Source organism: Perissodus microlepis, chromosome 2, assembly GCF_051167445.1.
Source record: "Perissodus microlepis isolate ML-2025 ecotype Zambia chromosome 2, ASM5116744v1, whole genome shotgun sequence".
NCBI lineage: Eukaryota > Metazoa > Chordata > Actinopteri > Cichliformes > Cichlidae > Perissodus > Perissodus microlepis.
In genome coordinates, this window is record NC_140462.1 from 22,427,148 (window position 1) to 22,446,816 (window position 19,669).

Consider the following 19,669-nt stretch of genomic DNA (forward strand, 5'->3'; position numbering starts at 1 on the left):
ACCTGTTTTACTGTGTTTTAGACCCATAGATAGATACTCAGAGCTGATGCTTCACATCCACAGCTTGTTGTATTTGCATCAGGAAACCTGCGGACACTGCATGATGAATGAATCAGGAAGCCATGGATCTGAATGTGTTTACATTACTTTAGTAAGTCCAGGTGAGAGCTGCTGTTACTGGTTTCTCCTTCAGTTTCCTGGCTCTGTGCTCACATGCTGCACAAGCTCTGGAGCAGGTTATATCTGAGAGCAGGGGGCCAGTGAGAATCGAGTAACATCGAAGGTGGGAACATGCAGACAGCAGCACTGTGCAAAAGTATGTGCCACCACTCATTTTCCCTCAGCGTTGAAATGACACATTTTGGCTGTTGCCTCATTCGGGGTCATCAGGAGGACTCTGTCCTCTTGACGTCTGAATTTCACCTTGAAGGTGGAGACGTGCCAGTAGCCCCTACAAGCGTCATGCAGCAGCTCAGTGATGTAGAAAGTGAGCGGTGGTGGATTGACTGAGTCTCCAAAAGTGCAGAGCATGCTGAGATCAGAGTGACAGCTGCATCAGGTTTTAAATCAGTTTTATGGCTCTCATCTGGCTCAGGGGCACACAAGCTACCCCCTCTCTCCAGCGGGACACTGACGCAATAAACACTCAACCTCGAAGGGTTTTTCTCTGCCTCGGTGAGAGTGGAAATCCTCTCCAGCTCCACCTACCTGCTCTTTAAACTGTCTGTAGGTGAGTGGCAGCCAATCAGAAGAAGGTTCACTCAACGAGTGGGGAGGCGAAATGGCTTGTTTAAAACATAGGTGCTGTACCAAGGCAGATAAAGAAGCATTATTTTGAACTATGAGTCATGCAAAGCTACTCTAAATGAGTCTAGGAGTAAAAATAAGCAAATGAGCGGGATAGGTCACATTTTTCCACACATTCCTTGACTCCTTCCACTCCTTCCTCCCCGTTTTCCAGGATGTACCAGGTCGTGAAGCTCCTGTACTGCTTCGGGATCTTCATCACCTTCGCCCTGCAGTTCTATGTCCCAGCAGAAATCCTCATACCATCCATGGTGGCTTGCGTGCCAGATCAGTGGGAGACCGCCATCGACCTACTGCTGCGTGCTGTCATGGTCATCTTCACGTGTAAGTACGAGCGGGTCTGCGGTGTGTCGGGCGGCGGGCTGTTAAATCTGCACACGATGTTAGGCTCAACTGCAACGTGTTTCAGACCGAGAGCCGAGCTTTCTTATGTATGAATATAAATGGCACGCATGTCAGCACGCACGATCGACTTTATGCTGTCACGGGATTTACAAAGGAACTCGTCCTCTTACTGTTATTTATGCAATCAATTCTCAGACATGTGGGTTAAAGTGTCTGCTGTATGTTCGTGAAGGTTCTCACTCATCCAGGTCATCGTCATCCAAGGAGCTTGGAAAGAAAAGCATCTGGACAATTGGTGGAAACTCCCAGATTTGAGGTGTCCCCAAGAGGGTCATGGACCCCCTATGGACCCTTCCTCTACCTAATCACACGACCCACCACTATATCCGCTGTATGTTTATTCTGCACATTGAGTCACAGCATGGGCTGATTTCCACTCCTCTGCTCAGATTTCCCTTCATGCATTTCTAATGTGAGCTCTCTGAGCAGAGTCGTGGTTTTTAAACACTGTCAGCATCATCTCAGCTACTGCTTGTGCGGGGAATCAATTTAAAGAAATCTAATTTCTGCTTTGTTCTTTAGAGAACAAACCCAGACCAAAGACCCTGATCTGTTATAAGCAGTTTGGTACTTTCCTTTTCTCACCGTTTAACTGTCGTGACTGTCACCAAACCCCATCTGGGGTTGCGAGGTCTTCCTCTGAGCTCTTCCCCCAGGAGGTATCAGACCAGGATGACTCCGGGCGAGCCAATCCAGGCAGGAGGAGTATCCTGGGTCTGGTGTGGGAATGCTTGCTTGTTTCTGTGTTCAACCTCTTTGATTCTGTTCTCTGTAGTCTTCAGACCGCAGAGCTTCACAGAGCAGCACGGGTTTAGGTTGATGTGAAATTGTCGTGTATCTTTAACAGCAGATGAAAGGTCTGCTTTTGGAGTTGCCATCAGCTCCGGCCCGTGTTAGTGGTGTGTGCTGACGCAGGAGAGCAGAGCGAGCGGTGTGGCTGCTCCTGAGTGTACTTCTGTGAGGCGCCTCCTTTATTGTATTTTTTATTAGGCTTATTTCTGCAAAGAAAACAGAGTCTGCACCACAGCCAAGGCCCCGCTGACAAATGAGGCTCTTTAACAAGCCGTAATGAGGCAAACAGCACGTGTACAATCTGCTCCTCTCTTGTCTTTGTGCTTTTATCTAGAGCGGAGCTAAAAGGGGCAGCAGAGTAATTTACTCTTAGACATAGTAACAGAAGCGTCCCATTAGAAGGTCGCTGCTGCTGAGTTTTGCTCTTTAGTCCCGTCAGTAACAGTCGTTTCAGCTGATTACCTGGACTTGGTTCTGGTTCCTGTGGAACTATTGACTCGAGCCCCTATGTAGCTAATCAGTTCCAGGTACTTCCACAGATGCAGAGAGTCCACAGTACCTGGAACATCCCTGTTTGTGTTTCTAATGAATCAGAGAGGATTAAAAAACAGCAGACATACATGAAAAAGACTCATTTGTACTTGTTGTGTGAATGAACCTGCACACAAGGAGCTCACTGAGACTGTGAGCTCTGGATCTTTTGTTTTGTTGTTGTTGTTTTAACTCCTGGACTAAATAAAAATCTAAAAATGTCCACAAGGAAAAGTTTGGCTGCAGTTCCTCTGTTGTCCAGCAGAGGCAGCAATGAGCCACTCCCCATAGACTCCCGTGTTAAAAGAAACATGCTTACAGGCTGGTACAGACTGTTTTGGTCTCTGTAGATAATTTCACCCTCATAACAGCTGTACAGGGCCTCTTTGACTGACAGGTGGATGGCACCACAGGTGGCTGTAGCTGCTAGCTGTCTGCTAGGCTTCACCTCAGCTAACTGGAGTCCCTGGACTAGACATCTGGGACACGCATTTGTGCTTTTAATGACATTATCAGACCAACATCTGAGTGCCTGTTTTAGGATTATGATTGGATGATTCTTAGCACTGACCAACTGTGGGTGTAGCTTTAGCTGATAAACACATCCTGTCTGGCCTCCCTCTGAGGTGGCGAGTGAAGGGACAACAAAGCCACGTGTCTCACATGCGTTCCCTCGCCTGATCCTCTCCCTCCTCCGGGTTTCCAGCAGTAGCCAACAGTTCCCCGTAATAGCCCCGCCAGGCTATTTATAGCTACAGTAGTCCTCCAATTGCAATCGATTCTCATCTGGCCATGACCGCTCATTCTCTGTGTTGCAGGCTCATGCCTGATTGTGTGCAGCGCTGCTGAGTCACGCTGAAGTCAGCAGGGGGCACACTTCCACCTATTGAGGGATCATTATATTTACATTAAAGGCAGAGCAGTTCTTGAAAGTGGGGGTGTATTTATCCTTTCACAGACCTTACAGACTGGAAGCACAGAAACAGACTTTCTCTCCCTGCTACTTAACTGGTAGTTAACGTCAACTACCAGCTGTTTATTGTTGGTCTCCTCCATCAGCTGCTCAACATCTGCCGGCCTCAAGATTAGGATCAGGACACTGGATGATGATGAATCTTCACTGAAGTACAGACTGATCATTTTCATATTTAAAGTCTTTGTTTTTTTTTATCATAAAGGCCATAAAAGTAATCAATAAATACAGTTTCTGCATCCAACAATAAGACTGAGCCCTCTTGGGTCTGTTATGTTAAAAAAAAGTGTGAGGCTCAGGTGTGCTCTCCACACGGACTCTAAAGGTGACTCTAAAAGTACTGCAGAACTGTACCCAGGAGGAGTCAGGGTAGAAGGTGATCCTGGTATCAGGTAAAAATGGACCTCTGACCTGTTGTGTGATCATCTCCTGTAATGATGGGAGCGAATCATTAAAAGGCTTCATTATTTAAAAAATAATGAAAATGCGTGACAGCTGAGATGAGCTTCCTGCTCGCTGTTAGAGAAGCTTAAACATCTGGAAGAACGGCACATGGAGAATCCACGAACATCACTGTTGTAGTGCAGCAGGTAACCCATAAATCCAGCAGGCTTCACTGTCTGTAGAGGCGTCACATGTGGAGATGTTAATTTGATGGAAACGCTGGTCATGGGAGGAGCCTCGGGTCTTTGTAACGTGGGCGCTTTATCGGATTGTTTAAGATGAATACCGTTTCCTGCTCTCAGGTCATCCTCACTGCTCTCCACATGAATGACGCCTCACTGTTGATCTTCATTTACTACATTTACTTCATTGCCTCTGATTGAATTATGCAGATGGAATTTGCCTCGCTCTGTCGTTTTCTGCACACACATCCCGATAAGCTAATAAAGGCGTGCGCGCGCACCAGCTGTCTGCAGGTCGTTTGTCCTATGAGTGTGGCCACGCTCAGCAACAGGAGGAGAAATCAAAACACCCGAGCGTCCGGTGGGGTTCTCTGCTGGATGCTGTGATAAAGGAGGAGGGGCTGCAGCAGGGACGGTGCCGCTCCTGCGTGCACATGTGTGAGCAGGAGATTACTTTAGCTTTTGAATGTAAATACGAGATGAGACTGGGACAGCACGCTGTTGTCTGTAGATGCTCTGAGGATGCCTCTGAGACTGTCTCCTGCTGTATTCTGTATTTTAGTGACTGATGTGTTTAGTGTGTGATTATACAGAGGTGCTGCATTGCTCTTCTAAAGTGGTTTAAACGGTTTGAAAACAAAGAAAGTCGGCTTTAAATTTTGATACTCGAGGAGAGCAGAGATGAGTCACCTTCAGACTTGCGTCTCAGTCTTCGAAACGCTCGCTCTTTGCTGTTTTTACATTTGCAGCCATCTGTCTGCAGTGTGATCGGTCAAAGATGGAAAATGTCACAGGAAGTGATTTTGACTGATGTCCCAAATGTGTTTGGCGCTCTAAGAGCTGCTGGCCAGCCGAGTCTCGCGTGCTTCCGCGCGAGCTCTCGGGCAGATTAGAGTTAAAAGTGGACGGCCTTGAGCAAACTCTCCCTCTCACTCTGCTGAGCGTCACTCTGACTTGCACTCCTGCACGAAAGGTCAGTTCATTTCAGCGCAGGCAGATTTCTTTTGAAGTGAGCACTCTATTCTAATTTAGTAGAGAGATGGCGGGCAAGCGCAGGAACTCAGCGTAGCTGCGACTGCTGCTGGGGATCAGAGAGCCTCTGAGTGGCAGTGGTGGGAATGCTACACGACTTGGCCGTGTTCCTTACAGTCGATGCTGTTATGTTGCTGTGTCTCACATTGATTACCTGAAGGCCACATCTCGTTTGTTGCCGTTTGATCACATTAGAAATGCCAAAAAGCCACAAACATGAGAAGAAGAGCCTCTGCTTTGAGGCTGGAGATGAAGATGTGCATCGGCACTCTGCTGTGTCACATACCTCTGTAAGCTTCAGCTTCCACTTTTCATTCTTAAAACAGGTTTCTAACATGTCTGAAGTCTGAGGAAGAAGCTGTGAGTGTTGTCTGCAAAGCAACAAAACATCTTCTTTAATAATACGAGGTTCTAAATAGTGCAGAAGTGTAGAAACACTTCAGAGGTCGCGGGCTCTTTAAACGACTGCACCGAAGCTTAGTTTATTAACCTTGAGCAGGAACTTGTTTCCCACAATGAGCCATTAGAGCCCACTCTGATCCTCAATGAGCCAGACCGGCTCACTTCATTTGGACTGTAGCCTCGAGGAACGAGCGCTATAACCGCCCCTTCTGTCAGAGTCTCAGAAAAAGCACGACTTTCCACATGATGAATGAATGAATGAATGACAGCTTTATTTGTCGCAAGCAGGTTGCCCTGCAGCGAGATGGTAACCCCCCCGACCTTACACACATAACACAGACATCACATGGGATTACAAGTCGGAGATCGGTAGCGTTACAAGAAAAACACTGAAATGTACACAACATCGGGAAGGTACAAGAGGAAAAAAAGAGACCTCCACTCATGCTGTGCTTCCATGGTAGGACAGCACGAGAACAGGAAACAAAAAAACTCCTCTGCACAAAAAAGCACGTAAATGTCCACAGCACAACATTATGGAAGACATGACAAGCCACAGGGATGGGTAGGGGATGAGGAGTAACCCCAGGCAACACAGCAGCCATCCTGCGACGGCGCCGTCATCTCTTCGACAGCACGGGCCCAGACCCGCCTCGTGTTCCCAGGGGGCAACAAGCATCGAAGGCGTTGGAAAGGGAGGGGGGATGAGTGAGTGCTTATCAGTGTAAGTGTATGTGTGTGCGTGTCCATAGTTCAGCTGAGACAGTGTCCTTCGGCCTATCAGGCTAAGAAAACAGTCCTCCAGCCAATCCAGGTGACCTTGCATGGGACGGGAAGAATAGCCGTAACACAGTCGTTATCAGGGAGTGATTGTTCGGCTCCAGCCTTGGGCCTGCAGCTGGCGCCGTGATGGGGGTCCGCAATGTTGATGTTGATTTTGTAAATTTCCATGCGAGCAGCCCAGGAGAATTTTCAGGCTGCCCTAACACTCTGACACTGGTCTCTCGATCTCCCGTTGGACAGTCGCGAGCCTCCCCATGATGGTATCAAACTTCTGTTCCATGGTGTTGTCATTCTTTTGATTCTGAGACCTCACAACTGCAGTGATCCGTTCCGCGATGTCTTCCAACTGTCGCTCAAGGGTCTCATTTTGAGCAGGCCTCTCTCTGATGTATCCCCCCATACGCTCAATGTTGTTGCTTTGAGCCTTCACAGCCGATGCAAGCGTCTCCAAGGTGTTGACCATATTACGTTCGGTGTGAGAGGTCGCGCCTCGTCCCATCGCTTCGAATCCAGCGGGCAGCCTTGGGGGGGTTTGAACAGCCGGTTCCGCTCTCTTATTTCTCCGATAAACCAGGGCTAAGCCAACTCCGATCAGCAAGAACCCTGTTATCACGGTTCCGAATAGATAGATATCTTCAGCGTCCTCGATCGACAGTCCCGCCAGGCACATGACCCTCCAGTTCTGCCACCCGTCCATCGTGTATCCGGCAGGGAAAGTCCCTCCAGGGCACTCAGGCTCTCCCGAGCCCAGACTTCTCGTTGAGAAAAGGGTGTCAATAGCATTCAGAGACCAGTTGATCAAATCCATAATTCTCTTTTAGGTTTTAGAGAACGACAGTGAGAGGCTATTCCAGGGAAAGTAATGCACACGAGACAAGACAAGGACACAGAAGCTAAGCAGGAAAGATAAGGGTGAGGAGGAGAGGAGAAAAGTGTGACCGCCTTCGCTGAGAGCCAAGTAGAAAGATGAAGAACCGCGGCTGCAGGAACTGCACAACTGTAAGAAATACGTATGCAGAAAACTTTATTTAAAAAGTAAAACACAAGATTTTTGTTTGTTTACATCTCATCTCCGTTCTTTTTAAAAACAGAAACTTTTTCGTACTCAGTTACTCCGGTGTCGTTTTTATTTCGGAGGCAAATAAAAGTCCAAAGTTTACGCCCTTTGTCATGTATTCCAAAGCCATGCTGTGAGCCAGATTGGACTCTTTTGCCTTGCCAGTTCTGGCCTCCGGGCCTTATGTTTGACAGCAGTCAGCAGTTCCTGGGTCTCAATCATGTCAGACTGGACCAGATGAATGGTTAAACTTGAAGCATCAGTGTTAAAAGCTCTGTGTGTGTGTGGCTGTGACGAAGATGGCCAGGATTTCATGTCCCTGCTGACAGAAGCAGACGTTCCCTCTTCATTAACGTTCCCAGCTTCCTCGTTAACCCTCACCGCGTGGCCGCGTGTGCCGAGACTCGCCGTGGCGCTTAGCGTGCTTCCTTTGTCTGAGTCACTTTGCCACAGGCTGCAGCTGAGCAGCTAGCATGTGCTGTTGAGCTGTTGATGGGAACGAGAGAGGACGTGTGGACGTCGCGTGAGCTTTCTCTTCTTCTTCTCTTTGTTGTTTCTTACAGCGCTGTGGCACAGAGGTGGCGTGCCGCTGGGACTTTGTGCTGCGTGTTGCCGGCTGTCGTATTTTTACCCTTTCACAAACATGATGTGTGCACACGTTCACCTTTTACGGATTCCTCTGGCCTTTGCTTCCTGCGCCTGTTTCGGCTCACCTGTGCCACGCTGTGACTCTGACAAACTGAGTCAAAGATCTGACATGGAGCAGCGTGTATTTTTAGAAGTAACGTAGTCACGTGGAGAGGAAAAGCAGTCAAAGTGTCTTCAGAGGTTAATTAACTGAATTTAAAATGAAATGGAAATGTCCTTTTTCATTACTTCCATGCGAAAAAGAGAATTTTCTAACTCAATTAAATTCAGATAAATTGGAAATGAGGTGCAGTCCATGGCTGAGAGCCACACTGGCATTAAACTCGTCTGGCTCCAGGCTGTGCAGCAGATTTGGGGACCCGGCTGCAGGCATGTGTTCCCACGCGGCCTCAAGAGCATTACTCAGATCCTGATGCAGGACGATAAGGCCAGGAGGGTTCCAGCTTATTCCAAATGTGCTGGAAGGGGTTGAGGTCAGCGCTTTGGGCAGTCCAGTCAGCGTCTCTTTGCAGAGAGCGTTCACCCTCACATCATCACCGATCTCTGAGACAAGACCCAGATTGGTGCTACTGGGCCGAAGCATTTCAGACCACCACAGGGAAAAAGACAAGCCGGGCTATAAATGAGAGGTCACGCTGGTTTATTCACAGCATGCAGGAAGTGGCATTAATACACATACAGTTTATGCAAAGATGAGAAACCGATAAATATTTAAACATCAGTGAAAAATCCACTTCACACTGCATGACTGAGTCACGCTCTACTCCAGCTATCAGGTGACCCCTCCCTCTCCTCTTCCTGTTGGCTGACATGAACGGTAAAACTGTTTTCATGTCACGGTGAACTGCGTCCGGTTGCTGCCAAAGGGAAACACTTTGTTTTAGCGAGCGGCACAAGCGTTGAGTCTTTCCGCTTGTTTCTGGAAGTGTGGGGTGTAACTCTACCTGCTCACAGCACTTATCCACTAACCCAAACTATTCCTTGCATTTGTTTTTCCAAATCATGAAAGCTGCATGTGGTCAGGCGTCCACATGCTTTTGACCATATAGAGCTGCATCACTGAGCTCCCACTGTGTGATCGGGGAATACAGGTTTCACCTGATAATCGACCCTAAAGGTCACACATGAGAAATGATTCTGCACGTTGCACATTTTAACCGAACCATCGGCTCTCTGAGCTAAAAGAGACACAGCAAGCAGAGCTGGGCTGCAAGTAGAGAGGTCAGCCTGAGGATTTCTGTCTTTAGCACAGACCTCCTGCTGGGTGGGGAAGGTCAGGCTTGCCCTGCAACTCCATCCTCCTACACTTCCACCCTCCTCTCCTCCACTTCTCATGCTTCTGTCCAGGGAGTTAGATTAAAATGCAGTGGATGTGTTTTTCCTGCAGATAAGCACGTCGACGGTCAGCCAGTCAGCGTCTCGGGCACCCCACACACGTTGGTTGTTTTCCCTCCCCATCTCCTGTTGTACTCTGTATCAGGGGTGTCATACATGTGGCCCGGAGGCCTGCTAAAGGGCCCATTGCATGGCTTTGCAGAGTGTGAAGGCTGCAGTGAAACAAATGAAGTACTTGGGTTAGTCAGTAAAAATCTTTTCTGTTCCGGGTGTGTGAGGCAGGTGGAGGGATCCTATTGTATCCATGAGCGATGGGAGGGTTTGCCCCGGCGTCTGCAATGATGCAGACACTTTATCTGTCTGCTGAGGTGAACAGAGGCCTGATCCAACCGAGTCTACACCTGTGGGGATGGGGTTAGGGGTCTGGGTAGAGCCTGAAGAGTAAGACTGGGATTAGAATTGGCTGAAATGAATTTCCTCATTAGGGTGGCTCACTACAGCATCTGAGGCAGGGGAGGGACTCTGACGTGCAGGCGGTGCACAGCCATGTTTGATGGTTCAGCATCTGGTTTCTGGGAGCAGGCCTGTGGTAGACTCTCTGCTGGTCTGGGAACAGCTCAGGATCTCTGCGGTAGTTGATGGATGAAAGCATAAATTACTGACTGTGGGAGAACCTGAGGTATGTTGTAAAACTTCCTTCTCACGTTTGTCAGTTTCACAGAGAGTGGGGTGATGAATCTGTTTCACTTGGTTTAATGTTTTCAGCCTTTTTAAAGATCTTTGTTTGAATAGTAAATGGTAAAGGGACTGGTAATTACATAGCGCTTTTCTACTCTATCTGAGCACTCAAAGCGCTTTTATACAACTAATTCATTCACCCAATCACACAAGCACTTTTTCTAAACTGTGAAGTGCTTACTGTCTAACATTATGCACATTCACACTCCAATGGGTGCATCGGAGAGCAACATGGGGTTAGTATCTTGACCAAGGATATTTGGGCCTTGGAGCCTGGGATCGAGCCACCAACCTTCCGGTTAATAGCTGACCTGCTCTACTACCTGAGCTACAGTCAGGAAATACGAGCAAAATGTGGCATTTTTGCTGTTTGTTGTGGTGAATCTAAATGAGTTAGACACCATGATTTTTCCCCTGCTGTGTGTCAAAGCCACTCATGGTGGGCCTGGGAGAGAACCCCGGTGCTGCACGAAAAAGGAACATGAAAGGCCACTTTGATTAGCCAAGCGAACAGGAAGTCCACTTCAGTGTGATTATAGGTAACTTTGGCAGGTTCCCCAGCTCTCTGCGTCCTGTGTCAGGCGGCCTCTCACTCATAACAGTTAACGGAGGTTGTGTTTGCCGGGCAGGACAGAGAGGTGTGTGTGTGATTGTGTGTGTGTGTGTGTGTGTGAATTTCTTTCCTGTTTGTCATGCTTGTTTTCAGCTGTACGCTGCGGGATGAGACACGAGCCAAAAAAAAAAATTCACGACTTTTCCATGTCTGAAGCTGAAGTTTCAGTCCCGCCCTGAGGCTAGCACCTCGAGAAGGTGACGAGTTAATGGAGAAAAGGACGGAGCTGAAGAACTCGACTGTTGAAAGACGGGTGAATCAGGAGGGTCCTCAGTGTCTGTGATCAGATTGTAGGACGCTGTGTATCAACTGCACTGTTGCTGAAGGTCTGCACTTGTGTCACATCTGGATTGTTAAGTTTGAAATCAGAGTTTCTGTGTTAAAACTGCTGCTGCTTTTGGAACAGGAGGGAATCATGTGAGACCGCATCAGAGCATTTCCCTCTCCTCTCGCTGCTGCCTGCTGCTGTTGTCTGAGATTCGTCACTTTTCCTTTTCAAACAACTGCATGGAATGATATTATAAAATGTTGGTGAATGTATATGTTTGAAATAAAAATGAACTGAACTGAACTTCTTAGAGCTCACATTTATACATGGAGCCGCATCCATCATCCCCTCCCTCACGGCCGCACGCCACAGAGCAGTGGTTTCCCACAACTGTCGTGTTTGCAGCTGCGGGCGAACGCCTCCATGCACTCGCTGTAACCAGCCAGGTTGATGCTTATTAAACTGCTCTGGCAGGAAATCCAGCGGCTGCTCGAGGCCAACTCTGCGCTTAGAGCAAACACTCAGGTGTGTGTTTCCAACAAGTCTGTTTTAATCGGGCCAAGCTCTTCATCAAAGCTGCACAGAGCACCGCACACACCGCTGGACGTTTCTTCTTCACCTGTTCACTGTCACAGACGCCGATAACTGAAGTCAGCAGCTGTTTGAGAGAAAGACGAGAGAGAAACACAAAGAGGAGCATGTGTGTGCAGCTTCCAGCGTCACGCTCGTTTGGGCTTTTCTTCTTCTGGCGTTTCCTGTAGTTACAGCGATACTTTAACCACGGGTGTGGGTGCAATTGCCGCCATTAAGTCAGTAGAAAAAGGAGCAGAATGGAAAAAATTGAGAGCATCATGGCAGGATAAATTAGGCAGTCGGTGTTTGCAGTGAGATTATTGCATTTAAAGAAGTAAACAAGTGTTTGTGATGACTTCAGAGAGCCCTGAGTGTCAGACGCAGGAAGAGCTGTCGTGCTGCCTTCATGTGGAGTCTGAGCCACGAGGGAGACAAAGTGCTCCTAAAACGTCCGACAGGGTCACGGACATTCACGTGGCGATGGTCTACCTGAGGACGGAGAGCACGGGGAAGGTGTTGTTTACCTCGAGAGCACGTTGTCTCGCTGCCGGTGCTTGTCTGAATCTCAGTGATTTCTAAACGGAGAGGGCTCTCTCTGTGACTCCTGCAGTTCTCTGTGATGCAGACACTGTAAAGCTTCTCATTAACAGGAAGTAATTGTTTCCCTGCAACTGAAGCAAAGCGGCAGTGATGTAGCATGGCGGCAGAGAGACGGACGACTTTTACTTCATTTATCACATCGTGCTTTCTCCGTCTGTAACTCAGTCGTGGCTCAAAGAAGCTTACCTGGTTGAATAAAAAGAAATAAATAATCATGTCAGTCCAAATTGATTACAGCCCCTGCAGCTCTGAGACGGCCCTTCCCCCCCGAGATTAAATGAGTCCCCACTCGCCCACAGGGAGGAGGAGCTGCAGTGACGGCTTCTGTTACCTTCTACCTTTGTAATTTCAAACGCCCATGAGCCACGGTAAATTGAACCAGTAACTGTGGGGTTGTGCATCCTTTCTCCACCTGGCCGACCAGTTTGATTGCTCTCACAGTGACTCCCAGAGGCTCAAATAATCCATTTATTTTCCGAGGAAATTCTAACCATTTCCCGTACAATCTAAAAGAGCAGTTTACCGGGGACACATCCACCCCCTCCGACAAAAGTTTGTAATTGAATAGCAAGGAGATGTTTAGACTTTTGCTCAGCTCTGACCTGGATGGAGTCCCTCCTCAGGCTTATGTTTCTTGATCAAGTGAAAACTCTTTTTATTCCTCGCTGGAGTCGCAATTACTCAGATGGGCTTCGGGCATGTCCTAAAAAATTAAGGTATGCTGCCTCTTCCTGTGAAAAAGCATCAAAGAGAGTTTGCAAATGTGTCTTTGTGACTGTAACAGGTGTAAATATTTCAAGTTTTAATCATCATCTACTTTTGCAACACACGCTCATCAGAAAGATATAACAGGGCTGAAGTGAGTTTCCTCTGAAGGGTGTCTGAGCTCAGCCTCGAGGATTTTGGTCCGGGTTTTTATGACGTCATTGTGACATCATCACACAGCTGAGATCTGTGACTGTGGAGGCCATCTGGGTGCAGTGAACTCATGGTCATGTTATAGAAACCAGTCTGAGCTTTGAGACATGGAGCTTTGTTATCCTGCTAAAGACACTGAAGAAGTGGCAGCACTCGGGCAGGCTGTGGAGTTTAAATGATGCTCAGCTGGTACTGAGAGTCACACCAGCAGGAGCCTGAACATGGACACAGACAGGATGGATCCATGTTTTAAACTCGTCAGACCAGGAAACGATTCTCCAGCTTCTGTTTTCCAGGTTTGAGAGTCTGTGTGAGCCGTAGCCTCCTGTTCTTGCTGACAGCAGTGACACTGGTGACACCCATCTCCTTTGGAGTACAGAAGCTCCTCTGACGTTGTCCACGAGCAGAACTTAAGCAATCCTTTTCATATTCGAGGCACGCAGCCAGCTTTCCCACATTAAAGTCCTAAAACTCGTTGTCTGTGGAGCATCTTCCAGCGTGTGACACTAAAGGTCATTTCAAGGAGACAGGCAAAGGTGAAGTAACAGCAGCAGGATGGCTGAGCTGTAGCTCAGGTGGTAGAGCAGGTCATCTACTGGTCAGAAGGTTGGTTGTTCGATTCCTGGCTTCCCCTAGTCTGCATGCCAAATATCCTTGGGCAAGATACTAACCCCAAATTGCTCTCCGATGCATCCATCGGAGTATGAATGTGTGTGAATGTCAGCTATAAAGCACTTAGAAAAATGTGCTTGTGCGAATGGGTGTGAATGGGTGAATGCACAAGTTGTGTAAAGCGCTTTGAGTGCTCAGATGAGTAGAAAAGCGCTATATAAGAACCAGTCCATTTACAGCCTGACTTTCCAGGATTCAAACGGCAGAAGATGGAATATGGATAAACAGGGCAGAGTTATCATCGGGGAAAATCAGGAAGAGGAGGAGCGAGGCTCAGTCACGGGCCAGGTGTCACACTAAGGCCGGCCTCGGCTCTGGAAAAAGCCCAAAATAAGGTTTTCAACCCAAAGCAGGCAAACTGTGCAGCTGCTGCAGGAAGTTAGCGTGCAGAATATATATAACTCTTTTTTTTTTTTCTCTCTCTCTCTCTCAGAATGAGATCCAGTAAGAGTGTTGCTAAAGTACCCACTGATGCAAAATAAAGTAGAGTAGAGTAGAATAGCCCTTTATTGTCATTGTGCATTTACAATGAAATTATGGGTGGTCCACACCAACTGTGCAGGAATCAAATATAAACAGTAGACAGCTGGGATAAATGCCAGACCAGAGCAATGTATACAATGCAGTATAACCTGTGTTTTTCCTCCCAGAGGCCAAATCAATCTGAGCGTGTGTCTCTGGAGTGGCGCTCATGGGCAAAGAGCTTTTTGGCTCTGGCTCGTTGATAACGCAGCACAGACTTCTTTAAGCTAATGACTGCTTTCACAGTTTGAGCCGTTTTCTCTGTGGAGTTTAGTCTTCTGCCAAAAAAGCCAACTTTAACTTATGCAGACTTCGGTTATTCCCAGTGAAACGGCCCGGGAGTTACTGAGCCCCCCCCCCGACATCTTTAATGAGGTGCGGTCCACCGAGCGACAGACAATCAGAGAGCCCGCCTGCCTGCCGCCGCCACGGGCTTGCTTTCCTCTCTGGGAAGTGTTTGCCGGTGGCGCCGGTACCCTCTGACTCCCTGTGGAGAAAGTAGACCAAAGCCCTCCCAAAAAGTCTGTGATCCCACCTCGGAGCATCACCACTGCTGGACGCAGCTGAAGTCCAGCAGGTCCATCTCTCATTTAAAAGCTTTTGGCTCAGTTCACAGGCTCCCGCTGACGGGCTAAAAGCCACCGCACCCCCATTTTTCTTCTGGCTGTGAAACCAGCCCGGCCTTCCCAGTGTCTGTTGATGCTGGTGGGTTTAAATAGAAAGTTATACACATATTCGAAACTGACACCGTCTGAATAGAGGGTAATGGCACTGAGATGCACTGATGCTGTACGCTCTGCAGCCCTACCTCTACACCTGAGGGGGTGTGGTTAAAGGCATGACGAGGTCAGCACAGAAGGGAGAGACCTCGTCATGCTCTCTCGGCTGTTGTTGTTATTGAGTCATTTAAAATGAAATTTTTAGTTGGTATCTGTGACTCTGCTCTGTTTTTGGTTTTATGTGGAAGGATGTTCTCTGACACTGCTTTTCTAACCTGTGGAGGGTTCCTGCAGGGTTCAGTGCTGGGTCCAGTTGTATTGTTTTTCTTTTTCTGGAATTTATTTTAATGTCTATGCCGATGACACTGTGCTGTACATGTTTTTAAGCCTCAGCAGACGGGTAGGCTGCCCACTCTGGTTGAATGTTTGTTTTGGATTGATGATTAATAATTTCCTTGTTTTAAACTCTGTAAACTGAGCCCATGATTGTCGCTCCTCCTGATGTACTATGTAAGAATCAGTCAGGTGATTGCTTCCTTCCTGCACAGTGTTCATAAACATCATGTAGTATTTGATTCGTCTTTGAACTTTGACTCTGTAAACCTTATGTCACCTTCCTGTTTATTTACAGAATAAATGTAAGCTATAGGGGGTGTCCAAATTCATGGGCTGCATCCTCCTGAGGCCGCATTTGTAGGCCGATTTCGTCACAGCGACGCAACAAAGGCTGTCCAAATTCGTAGACTCCGATCGGTACCACGCATGCGCAAATCTTACGTCACTTCCTCTCTTTGCCAACACTGCAACAGTTAATGTTTTTGAATGACACGGTTAGCGCCCAGTTAGCTCCTAGCATTTCTCAACAGCTGTACCTCCTTTTCGACTGCCCGGGACATTTAAAAAATGGATAATCCGTATACAATGATGTGATGCCCAGCCTTCCTAGTCTTCATCTTTCAGTGTGTAGCATGCTCTCTCTCTTTTTAAACCCAGGCAGAAAAAATCTGTTTTGTCTCTGAAGCCCTAAAAGTGCTACGACCAAATTAGCGTGCTCAGAGTGTTCTCTCCGGCACTTTGAAGATCCACGCCTCCTCTCCAGGGACCACGCCTCCTCCCCGGAGAGGCTCAGCATGTTCTCTAATAAGCCTCACTCGCCTCACAGCTCCTGCCTCATTTGATGACTTGGTAAACTGCAAAGCTTCAAATGGAGTTTGAAGAGCAGGCTTCAGGAGCCGTTCCCTAGAGGTGACAGGTTTCCGCTCTTGTTGTGTGAAAGCTCGACTTTGCCGTTGCCCCAGAAGTTAATCTGACAGATCTGAGCACGATCGATTCTGGTTGAGAAAATCTTTTATCAGCTGATTTGTCCCGTGCACTCGCCACAGAGAGGAGCGTGACTTGAACCTGCTCATGTGCAAACATTTTCAGGCAAACGCTTTGACGTCCTGTCAGCGGGCCGCTTGTTTTGTACGAGCACGGTCGGCCATCGCCCTTTATGCCCATCTCCACGGCAACAGGTGAAGGCACTTCAGGTCCCCGGTGACTTCAGTGTCACGGTCGGCGCTTCCACCAACACGTGAGAACAAACTCCACATGGTGGGAGGCTCTCCCGCCGCCTCCTCGGTTTGCCGTCTTCCCCTCTGGCTATTGCTGCTCTCCGACCTCACTTCATCTCTCAGCCGTCACTTCTCCTTTTTCAGCGCCAACTTTACGTTGCCCATGATTTAAAAATTAATGGGCAACAGACTCGCTATCAGGAAAGATGAGGACACTCGTCTTTAATCATCGAAAACAAAAGGTCTGGCAGTCAAGCGTTCACTGAGATCCAACACTCACCAGGTGACGATTCAGTATGACAAATGTTCACCTGAGCGGCCACACCATGATCCAGCAGGTTTGAAACTGCTCATTAAACACACCTTCTCTTCTCATTTCCAGCTCTGTGGTAATAACCAGTCTGTTAGATAAGCTTTGCACGATTCACAGTTCAGAATAATCCTCCTTTGTCTGACATGTTTGCTGGTGTGTTAGGAACATCTCCTGTGTGACATCATCACTGCGCAGTCTGACCTTTGGCCTCACAGTCATTCATGAATAAAAGTGTTTTGGAAATCCCACAGAGGGTTTGGTGTGCGCCCAGAGGAAAATTACCTTTTAGAGAACCATGGATTGTTTCCTGTAGAAGCACTGAGCTCATTAGAAATGTTTGAGGCCACGTTCCACTTTAAAGATGATGTTGTTCACTGTGTCCTTCTTTCCTCCTCTCGTATCCCAGGTGCCCTCGCCATCCTGATCCCAGAGCTGGACCTCGTCATCTCGTTGGTGGGCTCGGTCAGCAGCAGCTTCCTGGCGCTCATCTTCCCACCCCTGCTGCAGCTCATCGTTTTCTACGGCGAGGGCCTGTCGCTGCCGGTGAAAGTCAAGAACCTCGTCATCAGCCTGGTGGGGCTGATTGGCTTTGTCACGGGGACCTACATTGCCATCGTGGAGATCGTTGCCCGCAACGGACACAAGCACGACGAGACGCCATCCACCTTCTTGGTTCAGTGATGAAGTGGCGTGACTCCCGGCGGGTGGATGGAGGCCTGCTCGGGCCATTTGAAACCATTTTAGTGCACATTTGAACTTTTATCTCATTTTATCTGCTGCTGTTGGACATCACAGCTGTTTCAGGATAAATCTGTGACATGTCTACGATTAAGGAGCATGGAGAACCTGTGGTGCTCGATGTTTCACTGCTGTGTCATGTTCTGTTTGTACCTGACAGTCACGTTTTATCAAGTCCATCCTTTTAGTGCAATCTAACAGATTAATGATGATGGAGAAGGTAGGAGATGGTACGGGGGTTAGAGGTAATTTATTCTTTTGACTGATTATTGTTTGTGGTGTTTTAGTCAAAAAATCAAACTACCTCAGTTTTTAACATCCAATTTGGAGCCTTGTAAAACACCTTCGCTTTACGCAGCCCCCAGTTTAGAAGTAAACATGTTTGTTTAGGACTTTGATTTCTGCCTTATTCACTTTGACTATAGTTTTAAAATCGCTTTAAAAAATTAAAAATCCGCTGTTGCTTGGGTCGAGGGTCATAGCGGTTCTGACGGGAACGCCTCGAAGTGCCAGGAGATCGTTCGTATCTCATCACAGCAGACTCACCAGGATGACACAGCAGCTGTTAAACAGTACAGCTGCTCTCTTGCTCTCAGCTTTGGGTCAAAATGTGAGCGGTGACAAACAGAACAAGGTCACAGGTGCAAGAGGCAGAGCCTGTGAGGGTCTCGGGATCCTCTGGGAGGAGTGTGGCAGGTGTGCAGGGATTAAAACCCCCTAAAAATGTGCCAGATGTTCTTGTGAATATTACAGCTGCATTAGTGCCCGATGATCAGTCGCTACAAACAAACGGCATCAGGTTTTAGCTGCATGTATCTAATATAGCAAGTTTTAACTGCGGGCTTGTAGGTGTTGTCGACGCCTCACAGTGAAGCGTCTGTGCTGTCGTGTGTCTTTGTCCGTGTGGCATTAGATAACAGACTTTTGGTTTCCCTTCACCTGTGAAATCACCTCATGCAGGGCTGGAAGTTGTTCTGTGTGTGTGTATATATCCATCCATCGTAAATGTTTGCACATGTAAATACTCATCTAAACTTTAATTTTCCTTTTCTGTCGTAAGTGTCAGGTTGCAGCTGATCAAATGAGTGCATTTCAGCATGAAAACATCAAGAAATGTAAAATATTCCAAACTTCATCCAGCTGACGGCCTGCATCCTTCATATGTGTGAGACCTTCATTTGCTAAAGCACTCTCATTTCTTTACTCTTTACTTTCTCAGAATAAAGATGTTGAAAGTCCAAGTTCGTGCGTTTCAGTCTCTTCGTGTTAGCAGGATGACTCATAAGGATCTGAAAACTCGCCAACTCTTGGAGCCGATCCGGAACTGGGTTCGGAAATTTTTAGAGGGATTTGTTACTGGACGTTTGGCATCACATCCTGACAAATGAGGTAGAAAACGAAGTTGTTCGTAGCACACATGATTAAAACTCTGTTGATGACCCCAGAGTAAGAGCATCAGAGCAGTCGGTATGACTGAACATCAGCCCCTAAATATTACCAATGCATGAGTGTGTTTGGAGTTAGCTGTAACTGTAGTTGTCCAGAAAGGGCAGATTATTATCAGCCTCTGCTGCCTATCCACTCTGCAGAATTGAAGTTGAGGCCAGACGGACACCTTGGAGCTGCCTGTATGAGCGTTTCTGCCTGGTTCATGTGCTCCGCTCCCCGAGGTGCAAATGCTTTTCAACATGCGCCACAGAAGCAGTCCGAGTAATCCTTCCACCGCCTAATTGACATAAATGAGAGGGAGAGGGTCCGCTGGGGCTCGTTTTCCCTGTGAAGCTTGGCCAGAGATGGAATTAAATTAACTGGACTGGGATATTTAGCATGAGCTGCTTCACGCTGCGTTTAGCTCAGCGTGTAGACTGTTCGTGGTCATGAACGTGAGCGCGTTCCTCCAATGAGTCCACGGCACTGATTTCTGTTGGGCATGTTTCCTGCCATCAAAGCTACCATGGATGGACATGACTGTGCTTCAAGGGGGTCCTGATCCATTATTTTAAGTAAGGCTAATCAGACTATCTGCCGATGTTCTTGTTTTTGTGCTACTT

At 47.7% G+C, this 19,669-nt stretch overlaps 2 protein-coding genes across 2 annotated transcripts in view; one reads left to right on the forward strand and one right to left on the reverse strand.

Annotated features, from left to right (window-relative positions):
- The window catches only part of slc36a1 (solute carrier family 36 member 1), a 30,624-nt gene extending 11,765 nt beyond the window's left edge, over positions 1–18,859 (forward strand). Inside the window, exons 11-12 of the mRNA XM_084952745.1 lie at positions 962–1,131; positions 17,287–18,859. Coding sequence (XP_084808871.1) covers positions 962–1,131; positions 17,287–17,561 — 445 coding nt within the window. The 3' untranslated portion in view covers positions 17,562–18,859. The remainder of the gene's footprint in view (positions 1–961; positions 1,132–17,286) is intronic.
- LOC146392749 (uncharacterized) lies at positions 5,825–7,283 on the reverse strand. Its single transcript, XM_084952755.1, has one exon. It carries the CDS (start codon positions 7,157–7,159, stop codon positions 6,551–6,553), a length of 609 nt encoding a protein of 202 aa, XP_084808881.1. The 5' UTR covers positions 7,160–7,283; the 3' UTR covers positions 5,825–6,550.
- Positions 18,860–19,669: the final 810 nt, after the last annotated feature.

Excerpts from the sequence above, each read along its gene's own strand:
- LOC146392749 (XM_084952755.1), bottom strand. The coding sequence starts at position 7,159 with ATGGATTTGATCAACTGGTCTCTGAATGCTATTGACACCCTTTTCTCA.